Source organism: Lepisosteus platostomus, chromosome 6 (genome assembly GCF_059453375.1).
Source record: "Lepisosteus platostomus isolate fLepPlt1 chromosome 6, fLepPlt1.hap1, whole genome shotgun sequence".
Lineage (NCBI taxonomy): Eukaryota > Metazoa > Chordata > Actinopteri > Semionotiformes > Lepisosteidae > Lepisosteus > Lepisosteus platostomus.
Window position 1 is genome coordinate 11,218,798 of NC_142616.1, and position 13,387 is coordinate 11,232,184.

Consider the following 13,387-nt stretch of genomic DNA (forward strand, 5'->3'; position numbering starts at 1 on the left):
TAGCTCCTATTGTAATGGGAATTTTCTGCTGTACTGGGACTGTAGCCCCTATTGTAACTGGACTGTTCTACTGCACTGGGACTGTAGCTCCTATTGTAACAGGACTGTTCTACTGTACTGGACTGTAGCTCCTATTGTAACATGACTGTTCTCCTGTACTGGGACTGTAGCCCCTATTGTAACAGGACTGTTCTACTGTACTGGACTGTAGCTCCTATTGTAACAGACTGTTTTTCTGTACTGGACTGTAGCTCCTACTTTAACAGTACTGTTCTACTGTACTGGGACTGTAGCTCCTACTGTAACAGGACTGGTCTACTGTACTGGACTGTAGCTCCTATTGTAACAGACTGTTCTACTGTACTGGACTGTAGCCCCTATTGTAACTGGACTGTTCTACTGCACTGGGACTGTAGCTCCTATTGTAACAGGACTGTTCTCCTGTACTGGGACTGTAGCCCCTATTGTAACAGGACTGTTCTACTGTACTGGACTGTAGCTCCTATTGTAACAGACTGTTCTCCTGTACTGGACTGTAGCTCCTATTGTAACAGACTGTTCTACTGTACTGGACTGTAGCTCCTATTGTAACAGACTGTTCTCCTGTACTGGACTGTAGCTCCTATTGTAACAGACTGTTCTCCTGTACTGGACTGTAGCTCCTATTGTAACAGACTGTTCTCCTGTACTGGGACTGTATTAACAGGACTGTTCTACTGTATGTTTGTTATCAACACCTACTGTAATATGACGTCTGTTCTGTGCGTCTTTCAGACCCCCCTCCTCTTTTCCGCTCCCTCTCTCCTCCCCTCCTCCTCTCCTCTCCTTTGTTCTTCCTAGTGTCTGTTTCTCATTAGGCTCCCGCAGTCTTAACTGTGTCTGTGACTGGAAAAATCCAAAGTACAAACACAGGCCCCCTCCCCCACTCCTCTCCTCTCTCCTCTCTCCCTCTGCTCGTGACGGTCGGAATTTTCTCCTCTGTTCAATCTGTCACACAGGGGGCGATAGTGAGCATTGATACTGTCACCATTCATTCTAATAATAATAATAATCATAATAATCATACAGTCTCTGAGTGTGAAGCTGCACACACACGCTGCAGGAGGCGAGCTGTGCCCACGGTGACGCCTGTGCTCGGTGCTGCCCCCTGCAGTCGGGTTTGTTTTCATTTTTTTTTTGTGGTTGTGGCGCCACCTCGTGGTCATGTTCCGCTATTTCACTATGAAATGCGACACACGGTATATACATCAAAATAATAATAATAGTCAGACACGGGGGGGGTGCTGCATGGTCTCTCTCCCTGCCCATGAGCGCCTCCTACAGACGGCCCTGGGCAACACCTCTGTGCTGAGTGCTGAGTGCTGAGTGCACACACGCACACACACACACACACACACACACACGGACGGACGGACAGGACAGGACACCAGCCGAACAAACTCACACCAGTTCTAATTTTTGCTAAGCCAAGTTACCCGAAGGTCTTTGGACTGTGGCAGGAAACTGGAGCACCTGGAGGAAACCCCAGTGAGGGAAACATGCAAACTCCACACAGACAGCACCCCAGGAACTGACCCCTGGGCCCCAGGGCTGGGAGGCAGTGTGGGCTTTAGTGTTTCTTATGTGTCCAGTACAGTGTGTATCCATTGTGAACAGGGAGTGTTCAGTGAATGCACTTGACAGTTTGCAGACCATATAGTCTACCACAGCTTGAGGTGTGTGTTAAGTGCACAGAGCTGTATGGTGTGCTGTTAGTGCAGTGTTCAGTGTGTGTCCAGTGTAGTTTAGAATGTATGTTCAGTGCACTGAGGTGCGCTGTGCGTGTTCAGTACAGTGCACAGTGTGTGTTCAGTGAGGTGAAGTTGACAGCTGTGTTCAGTCCAGTGTAGTGTATAATGTGCCTCCATCGTTGCTGGAGTCGCGCAAGCAGCGGGCTGTAGAGGAACAAGTACGCGTTTATTCCCTGCTGGAGACAGAAGGAAAGAAACACAACCTCAGCACCCACACCTGAAGGAGGCGCCACAGCCGAAACGTTGCTTTTCGTTTACTTCACTTGTTTACGTTTCCGCGGTCCTGTACTGTGTGTTGCCTCCCGGGGAGTCCTGTCGTGTGAGGGCAGGAGAGGGGCGGGCTGTGAGGGGGTTTAAGACGCTGAGCGAGGCCTGCTGGAGACTCTCCCGGGGATGGGGGGGTCTGCAGCCTGCTGCCCGACACGCACTTGGTAATCGCGCAATCATTCAATCGTTTATCTAAACAGGCGTCGCCAGCCGGCTTCTTCTGGGCTCGGGGACCCTGGGCGTCTCCGTCCGCTGTCGCCCGGGGCCGCCGAGGCGGGGCCTGTCCTGACCGCGACGACACTCCGAGGGGGGGGGAGAGGAGGAAGAGGGGGGCGATGATATGTACGTGAAGACCCACGCGAGCCGCCAGACGTGACAGGCGGACGGGCAGAGGGGTAAGTCTCGCGCCTGTCCTGGAAGGTGCGCTCGCGCGGGAGTTTCTCACGGTAAAAAAAAAAACAACAACAGAAGATTAAGAAAAACCTCTCGCTTCCAGCTTTACCGGTCTTTCCTGTCGGTAGGGTTTGACAGTTCTGTGGTGTTTTTGTTTATTATTGTAATTGGCGTTGCTTTTTTGTTTTCTGGATTTTGTCTTCTTTTTCTTGGCAAAAACAAAAAACACAAAACACTTTTGAGCTCCTTCATCAGATCTGTGACGGGGTGACAGTCCTGAAAGTGTTGTAACTGCACGGCTCTCGCACTGGAATCAGACTGAAAGATAGCGCCAGTCAGCCCGAATACCAGATTATCTGCCTGTCTGTCTAACTGACGTGAGTTTCTGCCTGTCTGAGATCTGTCTGCCTGTCTGTCTGACTGAGATCTGCCTGTCTATCTGTATGAGATATATCTGCCTGTCTGTCTGACTGAGAGTCTGCATGTCTATATGGCTGAGATTCTGCCTGTCTGTCTATCTGACTAAGTTTCTATCTGACTGAGATTCTGTCTGTCTGTCTGACTGAGATCTGTCTGCCTGTCTATTTGATTGAGATCTGCCTGTCTGTCTGACTGAGATTCTGTATGTCTATATGGCTGAGATTCTGCCTGTCTGTCTATCTGACTAAGTGCCTGTCTGACTGACTGCGTCTGTCTGTCTCAATGTCTGTCTGACTGATTGATTTTCTGTCTGGTCTGACTGTCTGAGTGTCTGACTGTGTATCTGTCTTTCTCAGTGTCTGTTTGATCGAGGATGCCTGTGTGTGTGTGAATTTATGCTTGTGTGTTCATGTGATTGTGTGTGAGTTTGTGCCTGTGTGTGTGAGTTTGTGCCAGTGGGTGTGGCTGTGTGTGTGAATTTATGCTTGTGTGTTTGTATGTGATTGTGTATGAGTTTGTGCTTGTGTGTGTGCATGTGTTTGTGTGTGAGTTTGTGCCTGTGTCTGTGTGCATGTGTGTGAGTTTGTGCATGCAATTATGTGTGTGTGAGAATTTGTGCCTGTGTGTGTCACGTCGGGGGGTCACGTCAGCCTTAGCGAGAGAGTCGGGGGGGGGGGGGGGTGGTCACGCCAGCCTTTGAAGACTTTCTACATTTCTAAAGCTCGTCTCTCCTGAAGGAGGAGACTCTTGGCTCCAGCAGGCTGACAGCGGAAGGAGTTGAATCCATTCTCTCTCCAGTTCCAGCCCCTCTCCTGCGCAGGCCGCACTGGCGCAGTATTCATTGGCACGCTGGAGTTTATCCAACAGCGCTGCATCGATGGGCTTCTGAGGAATCAACGGGAACAGGAATCAGAGAACCAGGGGATGAAAACTGGAGGCAAAGGGTGGTGGGAGTGTGGAACAAGTACTTTACACAAAGGGTGGTGAGAGTGTGGAACAAGTACTTTACACAGAGAATGGTGGGGGCGTGGAACAAGCTGCCCAGCCATGTTGTTGAAGCCGATACCCTGGCTTCTCTCCAGACACAGCTGGGTGAGACCCACCCAGTCAGGACAGGAGGCTCTTCTTTACACAGAGGGTGGTGGGAGTGTGGAAGCTACCCAACCTGTTCCTGAAATCAGCACTTTCTCTAAAGTGAAGGAGAATGTGGTAAATCCTGTTTTACTCCTTATACATGACTGACAGCTCTTATATCCTTTTAAATATTACCTCTGGGTTAAAAATAGCAATGTAGGCCTGGAAATGGTTGACTTAATAAAAGATGAAGACACTGATGTGCTGATTACCTAATGGATAGAACATCTGAAGTAACCGGTATCACTGCTGTCCCTCTCCTCTCACACTCACCCTGAACTCACCAGCACACACACACTGTCACACCTGACTGTACTGTAGACACTACTAGTGTCACTGCTGTCCCTCTCCTCTCACACTCACCCTGAACTCCCCAACACACACACACACACACTGTCACACCTGACTGTACTGTAGACACTACTAGTGTCACCGCTAGAGACAAACACAGTTTACATCATGCTTGGAGACTGGTGAGGTCAGAGTGTCTCGCCTTTCACAATCGGCTCTTTTACTCACACCTGGCCACGGCATTTCGACACGGAGGACAGGGGCAAGCGCTGAGCTGTTCTCTTCCCGCTCGGCGGTGCTCGGGGTTGTGTGAGCTGTCAGGGCTGTGCCAGATTGGAGCTGAGTCTGAACACCTCAGCAGGAAGCGGCCGCCTGCCTTCCCCGGACCCCCAGAACCGCATCTTTCCCGTCTCTCCGCAGCCTGTGAGGTCCTGTGCCTTGCTGTCCGTCAGTTCACTTCCTCCACCTCTCTGTGAGCAATGCAGGGGATTGGTTTTCTGGCTCCTCTCACGCCCCAGTCTCTCTCTCTCCCCCTTCTCAGAAATAAGTGAAATTCCTGAGCTGCGCGTGCGTGCACATGTCTGAGCTGCCTCTCTACCTGGAATTGTGTGTGTGTGTGTCTGAGCTGCCTCTCTACCTGGAATTGTGTGTGTGTGTGTGTGTGTGTGTGTGTGTGTGTGTGTGTGTGTGTCTGAGCTGCCTCTCTACCTGGAATTGTGTGTGTGTGTGTGTGTGTGTGTGTCTGAGCTGCCTCTCTACCTGGGACTGTGTGTGTGTGTGTGTGTGTGTGTGTCTGAGCTGCCTCTACCTGGGATTGTGTGTGTGTGTCTGAGCTGCCTCTCTACCTGGGATTGTGTGTGTGTGTCTGAGCTGCCTCTCTACCTGGGATTGTGTGTGTGTGTCTGACCTGCCTCTCTACCTGGGATTATGTGTGTGTGTGTGTCTGAGCTGCCTCTCTACCTGGGATTGTGTGTGTGTGTGTGTGTGTGTGTGTGTGTGTTCTGTCTCTGTACCTGGGCTTGTGTCAGTGTGTGTGTGTTCTGTCTCTGTACCTGGGCTTGTGCTCTCTTGTGCATGTGCGCGTGTGTGCGTGGGCGTGTGCGGACGGGTGTGGTGTCAGGGAGTCAGACGTGCTGCGACTCGGCCTGAGCAGATCGCTGTGAGCCCAGAGAGGGGAGAGAGGAGCACACTTCCCCCTCCAGACTGTGTGCTGTGGCTTGCATGCTGCAGTCCTCCCTCCTGCTCCTGATCGCCCCGCGCTGGGGCAGGGTGCGGCTCTGCACAGCGTCTGGCCCCGCCGGGGCTGCAGGCCGGGGAGACCCCCTCCGCTGTCCGCGAGCGTCCGCAGGGACCGCCGGAGCGCCAGGCAGGCAGCCTCTACCGCCTCAGGTGAGGCCGCTGGTCGCGTGCGAGAGTTGGGGAGAAGGGGGGCGCCCCCGTACCGGAGCCAGCTCTTGGAGGGGGTTTGCTGAGCTGCAGGATGAGGTTTGGGGTTTAAAGAAGGTCGTTTGAATATCAGGTCGTGAGTAAATGTTCTCCTGTTACCTCCTCCGTGTCACTGTGTCTCCTGTCCTGTGGTGTGTGTATTACTGAGGGCTTCTTTGTGATCTCCTCTCTCTCACTGTGTCTCCTGTCCTGTGGTTTGTGTGTATTACTGAGGGATTCTCTGTGATCTCCTCTCTCTCACTGTGTCTCCTGTCCTGTTGTGTGTGTGTATTACTGAGGGCTTCCCTGTGATCTCCTTTTTCTCTCTCACTGTGTCTCCTGTACTGTCGTGTGTGTTTATTACTGAGGGCTTCTCTGTCAGCTCTTCTCTCTCACTGTGTCTCCTGTCCTGTGATTTGTGTGTATTACTGAGGGATTCTCTGTGATCTCCTGTCTCTCACTGTGTCTCCTGTCCTGTGGTGTGTGTATTACTGAGGGCTTCTCTGTGATCTCCTGTCTCTCACTGTGTCTCCTCTCCTGTTGTGTGTTTATTACTGAGGGATGTTCTGTGATCTCCTCTCTCTCTCTCACTGTGTCTCCTGTCCTGTGGTGTGTTTATTCCTGAGAGATGTTCTGTGATCTCCTCTCTCTCACTGTGTCTCCTGTGCCTCTGCGGGGTCATAGACACGTGTGTTGAGCTGACAGCTCTGATCGGTGATTGATGGTCAGTGATTAGTGATTAGTGATCGGTGATCAGTGATCAGACAGAAGCCTGCTGTGTGCGTAGGTCTTTCCTGCAGGGAGGGCGGGGTGAGGCATCATGGGCTACCTGATGTAATGCTGTTTCTCTGCAGTCCTGGTGTTGGTTACATCATTAATTCCCTTGATGCCCTGAATGCCGCAGAACAAATGAGTCCTTTTCCTGGGCTCCGCCTGCGCAGGGGGGCATCGGCTGTGGTGCGTAGAGAGGCCGCCGCAGACTGCCGCCGGCTCAGGAGGCCTCCTGGCCTGTCCTGGGGGTCCTGAGGGGTTGTTGTTGGTATTGGACAGGACTGTGGTCCTCTCTCGCTCATCTCTGACCAGCAGGCCAGCCGGCGCAATGAACTGAGTGAGGAATCTTGATCAGGATCCTTCCCGATCCTCTGCTGTGCGCCGGGAGGATGAGGATGAGGGTGCGAGCCCAGCCCTGTGAGCGCAGCTATGGACTCGGGGACTCGCTGCTTGGCAGCTTTCAGGCTTCCTGTCCATGCTTTTTATTGTCCCAGTTTATGGAAGGGTGGCTGTCTGTTCCTCCCCCCCTTTTGCTGATCTAGTGGTCTGTTCCTCCCCCCCTTTTGCTGATCTAGTGGTCTGTTCCTCCCCCCCCAGTGCTGATCTAGTGGTCTGTTCCTCCCCCCCAGCGCTGATCTAGTGGTCTGTTCCTCCCCCAGTGCTGATCTAGTGGTCTGTTCCTCCCCCCCAGTGCTGATCTAGTGGTCTGTTCCTCCCCCCCAGCGCTGATCTAGTGGTCTGTTCCTCCCCCCCAGCGCTGATCTAGTGGTCTGTTCCTCCCCCCCAGCGCTGATCTAGTGGTCTGTTCCTCCCCCCCCCCCAGTGCTGATCTAGTGGTCTGTTCCTCCCCCCCCCCCAGTGCTGATCTAGTGGTCTGTTCCTCCCCCCCAGTGCTGATCTAGTGGTCTGTTCCTCCCCCCCCAGTGCTGATCTAGTGGTCTGTTCCTCCCCCCCAGTGCTGATCTAGTGGTATGTTCCTCCCCCCCAGCGCTGATCTAGTGGTCTGTTCCTCCCCCCCAGTGCTGATCTAGTGGTATGTTCCTCCCCCCCAGCGCTGATCTAGTGGTCTGTTTCCAGTCTCACTGCTTGATCTCCTTGGGTCTGTAAATCTGCTTCTCTTCCGGTGTTCCAAATCTGGGACCTGCAAACGTTGCTGCATCACTTCCCGAATCCGCTGGAGGTCTGGAGACTCTCCGGAAGCACAGCGGGTTGCGAAATGCAGCAGGAAGGGCACACGGAGGGAGTCCGTTTGATGGGAGACGTGGGATAGCTGCTGAGTGCGCCCGCCTCGAGGCGCGTCCCAGCATGCACCACTGCACCCCACGGCTCAGGATCTGTGGAGTTCTGCTCACAGGCCGGATGTGTGCGGGAGGCAGGATGGGAGGAGGGGAGCGGTCGTTCTTGGGTGTGGGTTTATCTGTGGCTGGATTTACTGGGATGCTGGCGTCTCTATACATGTGCACGCACACGCGTGTGCAGGTGGTCCCTGTTATCAGTCACCCCACTATAGGCGACTTTCTGGCCTTGAACCCCAGCGTATCTCGGGGGCCCCCCTGTAACACTCTTACATCTGCTTTGGAATGGGCATTCAGTACAGCGGTTCAAGTACATCACCTGTGTTTGCTTTTCCAGGCTCAAGTCCGTCCCCACCACCCTGCCAAGCTCTGCCTAATCCCGCCAAGTTTCACTGAGCTCCACTGAGCCCTGCCGGATCCCACTGAGACCAGCCGAGTCCCAGTGAGGCCTGCTGAGCCGGCTGAGACCTGCTGACACCTGCTGGGCCCCTCGGAGCCCAGCCAAGAGCCAGTGAGCCCTTCTCAGCCCAACTAAACCCAACCGAGCCCAACCGAGCCCAACTGAGCCACTCGGAGCCCAGCCAAGTGCCACTGAGCCCTGCTCAGCCCAGCCGAGCCCAACTGTGCCCAGCCGAGACCCGCTGAGCCCCTTGGAGCCCCTGCTGAGTGCCACCGAGCCCCACCGTGCCCCTCCAAGGATGGCCACCAACGAGACCCTCGTGCCTAGCCCCACGCCCGAACCCGAGACCATCGTGAGCAACGACGTGTCGACGGCGGTGGGCACCCTCATCCTCACCCTGGTCTTCCTGGTGGGCGTGCCCGGCAACCTCTTCGTCATCTGGAGCATCCTGGTGCGGGCCCGCAAGCGCTCCGTCACCTGCCTGCTCATCCTGCACCTGGCCCTGGCGGACGGCGGCCTGATGCTGCTCACGCTCTTCTTCGTGGTCTACCTGGCCAAGCGCAGCTGGGTCTTCGGCACCGCCATGTGCAAGGGCCTCTTCTACCTGTGCTGCACCAACATGTACGCCAGCATCTTCCTCATCACCGTGATGAGCCTGCACCGCCTGGTGGCCGTGGTGCGGCCCCACCGCCTGCACCTCATCAACCGCAAGGCGGTGGTGGCGCCCGTGGTGGCCGCCCTCTGGGTCCTGACGCTCGCCATGGCCGTCCCGGCCCTGGTCTTCCGCCAGGACACCGTGAACAGGGAGGCGGGGCGCGGCAACGCCACGCGGGTGTGCGTGCCCGTCCACCCGCGCGAGTGGCAGGTGGTCTTCCAGTACACCTTCGAGACGGTGGTGGGCTTCGTGCTGCCCTACGCGGTCATCGTGGCCAGCTACGTCCGCATCCTGCGCCGCATCCGCCGCACGCGCTTCCGCCGGCGCGTCCGCAGCGAGACGCTCATCCTGGCCATCGTCATCACCTTCGGGCTCTTCTGGCTGCCCTACCACGTGGTCAACATCATCCAGGTGCGGCCCGCCGCTATCGGACCCCCCCGCCGGCCCTCAGTGGGGACCATAGATACCGCCTGCCTGTCGATCGCAGGGATCGGTCATGCCGGAGACTGTCCGGTCATCAATACAGAGCAGAATTAGTGTCGTCTGCTTATTGATCGCCCATCAGGGATAAATAGGACCCAAGACTGTCCAGTCATCAATACAGAGCAGAATTAGTATCGTGTGCTTATTGATCACCCATCAGGGATCAATAGGGCCGGAGACTGTCCGGTCATCAATACAGAGCAGAATTAGTATCCTCTGCCTATTGATCACCCATCAGGGATCAGTCGTACCTGAGACTGTCCAGTCATCAATAACAGAGCAGAATTAGTATCGTGTGCCTATTGATCACACATCAGGGATCAGTCGTACCTGAGACTGTCCGGTCATCAATACAGAGCAGAATTAGTATCGTCTGCCTATTGATCACCCATCAGGGATCAGTCGTACCTGAGACTGTCCGGTCATCAATACAGAGCAGAATTAGTATCGTCTGCCTATTGATCACCCATCAGGGATCGGTCGTGCCGGAGACTGTCCGGTCATCAATACAGAGCAGAATTAGTGTCGTCTGCTTATTGATCGCCCATCAGGGATAAATAGGACCCAAGACTGTCCAGTCATCAATACAGAGCAGAATTAGTATCGTGTGCTTATTGATCACCCATCAGGGATCAATAGGGCCTGAGACTGTCCGGTCATCAATAACAGAGCAGAATTAGTATTGTGTGCCTATTGATCACCCATCAGGGATCAGTCGTACCTGAGACTGTCCGGTCATCAATACAGAGCAGAATTAGTATCGTCTGCCTATTGATCACCCATCAGGGATCAGTCGTGCCGGAGACTGTCCGGTCATCAATACAGAGCAGAATTAGTATTGTGTGCCTATTGATCACCCATCAGGGATCAATAGGGCCTGAGACTGTCCGGTCATCAATACAGAGCAGAATTAGTATCGTCTGCCTATTGATCACCCATCAGGGATCAATAGGGCCTGAGACTGTCCAGTCATCAATACAGAGCAGAATTAGTATCGTCTGCCTATTGATCACCCATCAGGGATCAGTCGTACCTGAGACTGTCCAGTCATCAATACAGAGCAGAATTAGTGTGTGTGTGTGTCTGGTGTGAGTGTGTGTGTCTGTGCTGCAATAGCCTGGCATTCGGTCCAGGGTACCCCCACCTTGTGCCCCTTGCTTGCCGGGATAGACTCCATCTCCCCCTCGACCCTGAATTGGAAGATGAGGTTAGAAATTGGATGGATGTTAATCACCTATTTGTGATCAACAGGGCCAGAGAGTGCCCACTCATTAATGATCAATACCGAGTGTGTGAAGTCTGGAAGTAATTAAGGTCGTCTTCCTATTAACCATTTCGCAGTGATCTATAGTGTCTGGGATTGCAGTCAATGAATATTAATGTGCTATGCCCATAGGAACAATAAGTACATTCATAAATGAATTTGTAAAGACTTTTAGTTCTAGCCATATCTATGTATTAGTAGTAATATTAGCACAGATCTTGTATTCACTACGTGTGTGTGGTGGCAGAGTGCCTCTGGGCTGCAGTGACAGTAGTGTCGCCACTAGAGGCCGCCAGTGCTGCAGTGGAAATGCCTTGGTGTACAAGTAACCTGTTGTACATCCATCCTTTTTTTTGGACAGCCTATCCTTTCTATACATTCATCCATCTTTTTTATCCAGTTCAGGGGGGATGAGCCGGAGGCTCTCCCAAGAAACAAAGGTCACAAGGATGGTCCGTCACAGGGCAGAGATACACACACACTCACTCCCACCAGAAACACAGACACAGACACACACACTCACTCCCACCAGAAACACAGACACAGACACACACACTCACTCCCACCAGAAACACAGACACACACACACTCACTCCCACCAGAAACACAGACACACACACACACACTCACTCCCACCAGAAACACAGACACAGACACACACACTCACTCCCACCAGAAACACAGACACAGACACACACACTCACTCCCACCAGAAACACAGACACAGACACACACACTCACTCCCACCAGAAACACAGACACAGACACACACACTCACTCCCACCAGAAACACAGACACACACACACACACTCACTCCCACCAGAAACACAGACACAGACACACACACTCACTCCCACCAGAAACACAGACACAGAGACACACACACACTCCCACCTGAAACACAGACACTCACACTCACTCCCACCAGAAACACAGACACACACACACACACTCACTCCCACCAGAAACACAGACACACACACACACACTCACTCCCACCAGAAACACAGACACAGAGACACACACTCACTCCCACCAGAAACACAGACACAGAGACACACACACACTCCCACCTGAAACACAGACACAGAGACACACACACACTCCCACCTGAAACACAGACACTCACACTCACTCCCACCAGAAACACAGACACACACACACACACTCACCCCCACCTGAAACACAAACACACGGACACAGACACAGACACACACTCACACACCAGACACACAGACACGTACATACGCTCACTCACACCAGACACGCAGACATACACATGCTCACTCACACCAGACACACGGACAAAGACACACACTCACACCACACAGACACAAACACACACTCACGCACATACTCACACCAAGGCCAGTTTTCCAGAAGCCAGTTAACCTACCACAACACACCAGTTCCACTTTGGACTGTGGGAGTAAACCGTGCACCCGGAGGAAACCCACACCAACATGGGGAGAACATGCAAACTCCACACAGACAGCACCCCAGGTCCAGAACTGAACCCAGGGCCCCAGCGCTGTGGGACAGTGATGCTGATGGCTGTACCACTGAGCCGCCCTCACGCGGGGCCTTTGTTACAGTATCTAACAAACTTCCGTAGCACAGCGTCTCAGGCGCACGCTACTGCCCTCTGGTGGCACCAGCGGTAAACACACCCTCTGCTCCCCTGCAGGTGGCGGCGGTGCTGTCCAAGGAGCCGGCGAAGACGCGACTGGACCACGTGTGGAAAACGAGCCGGGCCGTGACCTCCTCGCTGGCGTTCATCAGCTCCTGCGCCAACCCCGTGCTCTACTCGGTGGCAGCCCGCGGCTACATCCACCAGGCGGGGCTCGGCTTCATGGCGCGGCTCTTCGAGGGCACCGCGCCGGACTCCGGCACCTACCGGGGGCGCACCGACAACGGGCTGAGCCGCCAGGCCAGCCGGGAGAAGGTGGGGCTGGACTCGCTGAAGGACAGGGAGGCGGACTCGTCCACCAGCACCTCGCAGGGGAAGTAGGGCCGAGTTGGGCCAGACCGGACCGGGCCAGCATCGGACTGTTAATTTCACCGGAGATTCGTGAGGTCTCGGCAAGCACAGTGCACTGGAAAATCAGAATACTGTGTGCAGCTTCAGTCACCATGATATTAAAAATGAGGACAGCACCCAGATGCATTCTGGGATTAAAGGGACACTGACAGGCTGGAGGAACTGAGTCTCTTCAGTCTGAAGGGAGTGTCCCACACTGACAGGCTGGAGGAACTGAGTCTCTTCAGTCTGAAGGGAGTGTCCCACACTGACAGGCTGGATAAACTGAGTCTCTTTAGTCTGAAGGGAGTGTCCCACACTGACAGGCTGCAGGAGTCTCTTTATTAACCCCTCTCTCTCAGTGCAGTGTTAATGTACTGGAGTGTCCAGTCAGTCAGTGTGTCTGTATGAACCCCTCTCTCTCAGTGCAGTGTTAATGTACTGGAGTGTCCAGTCAGTCAGTGTGTCTGTATGAATCCCTCTCTCTCAGTGCAGTGTTAATGTACTGGAGTGTCCAGTCAGTGTGTCTGTATGAACCCCTCTCTCTCAGTGCAGTGTTCATGTACTGGAGTGTCCAGTCAGTCAGTGTGTCTGTATTAACCCCTCTCTCTCAGTGCAGTGTTAATGTACTGGAGTGTCCAGTCAGTGTGTCTGTATTAACCCCTCTCTCTCAGTGCAGTGTTAATGTACTGGAGTGTCCAGTCAGTCAGTGTGTCTGTATTAACCCCTCTCTCTCAGTGCAGTGTTTATGTACTGGAGTGTCCAGTCAGTCAGTGTG

The 13,387-nt window shown here is 53.8% G+C and overlaps 1 protein-coding gene across 3 annotated transcripts; it reads left to right on the forward strand.

Annotated features, from left to right (window-relative positions):
* Window positions 1–2,138: 2,138 nt before the first annotated feature.
* On the forward strand, window positions 2,139–12,934 carry ltb4r2b (leukotriene B4 receptor 2b). Of its 3 annotated transcripts, none has more exons than XM_088634203.1 (3): window positions 2,139–2,452; window positions 8,124–9,252; window positions 12,277–12,934. In XM_088634203.1, the coding sequence occupies exons 2-3, from the start codon at window positions 8,485–8,487 to the stop codon at window positions 12,598–12,600; spliced, it is 1,092 nt and encodes a 363-aa protein (XP_088490329.1). In that variant the 5' UTR covers window positions 2,139–2,452; window positions 8,124–8,484; the 3' UTR covers window positions 12,601–12,934. The 3 variants fall into 3 exon arrangements, with proteins under 3 accessions (XP_088490329.1, XP_088490328.1, XP_088490330.1); XM_088634202.1 differs by lacking the exon at window positions 2,139–2,452 and adding an exon at window positions 3,538–5,684; XM_088634204.1 differs by lacking the exon at window positions 2,139–2,452 and adding an exon at window positions 5,685–5,817.
* Window positions 12,935–13,387: the final 453 nt, after the last annotated feature.

What these genes read in the sequence shown, in the direction of transcription:
- ltb4r2b (XM_088634203.1), top strand. Translation starts at nt 8,485, where the DNA reads ATGGCCACCAACGAGACCCTCGTGCCTAGCCCCACGCCCGAACCCGAG. An exon ending in ACGTGGTCAACATCATCCAG is followed by an intron (nt 9,253 to 12,276) that starts GTGCGGCCCGCC and finishes GCTCCCCTGCAG; the next exon opens with GTGGCGGCGGTGCTGTCCAA.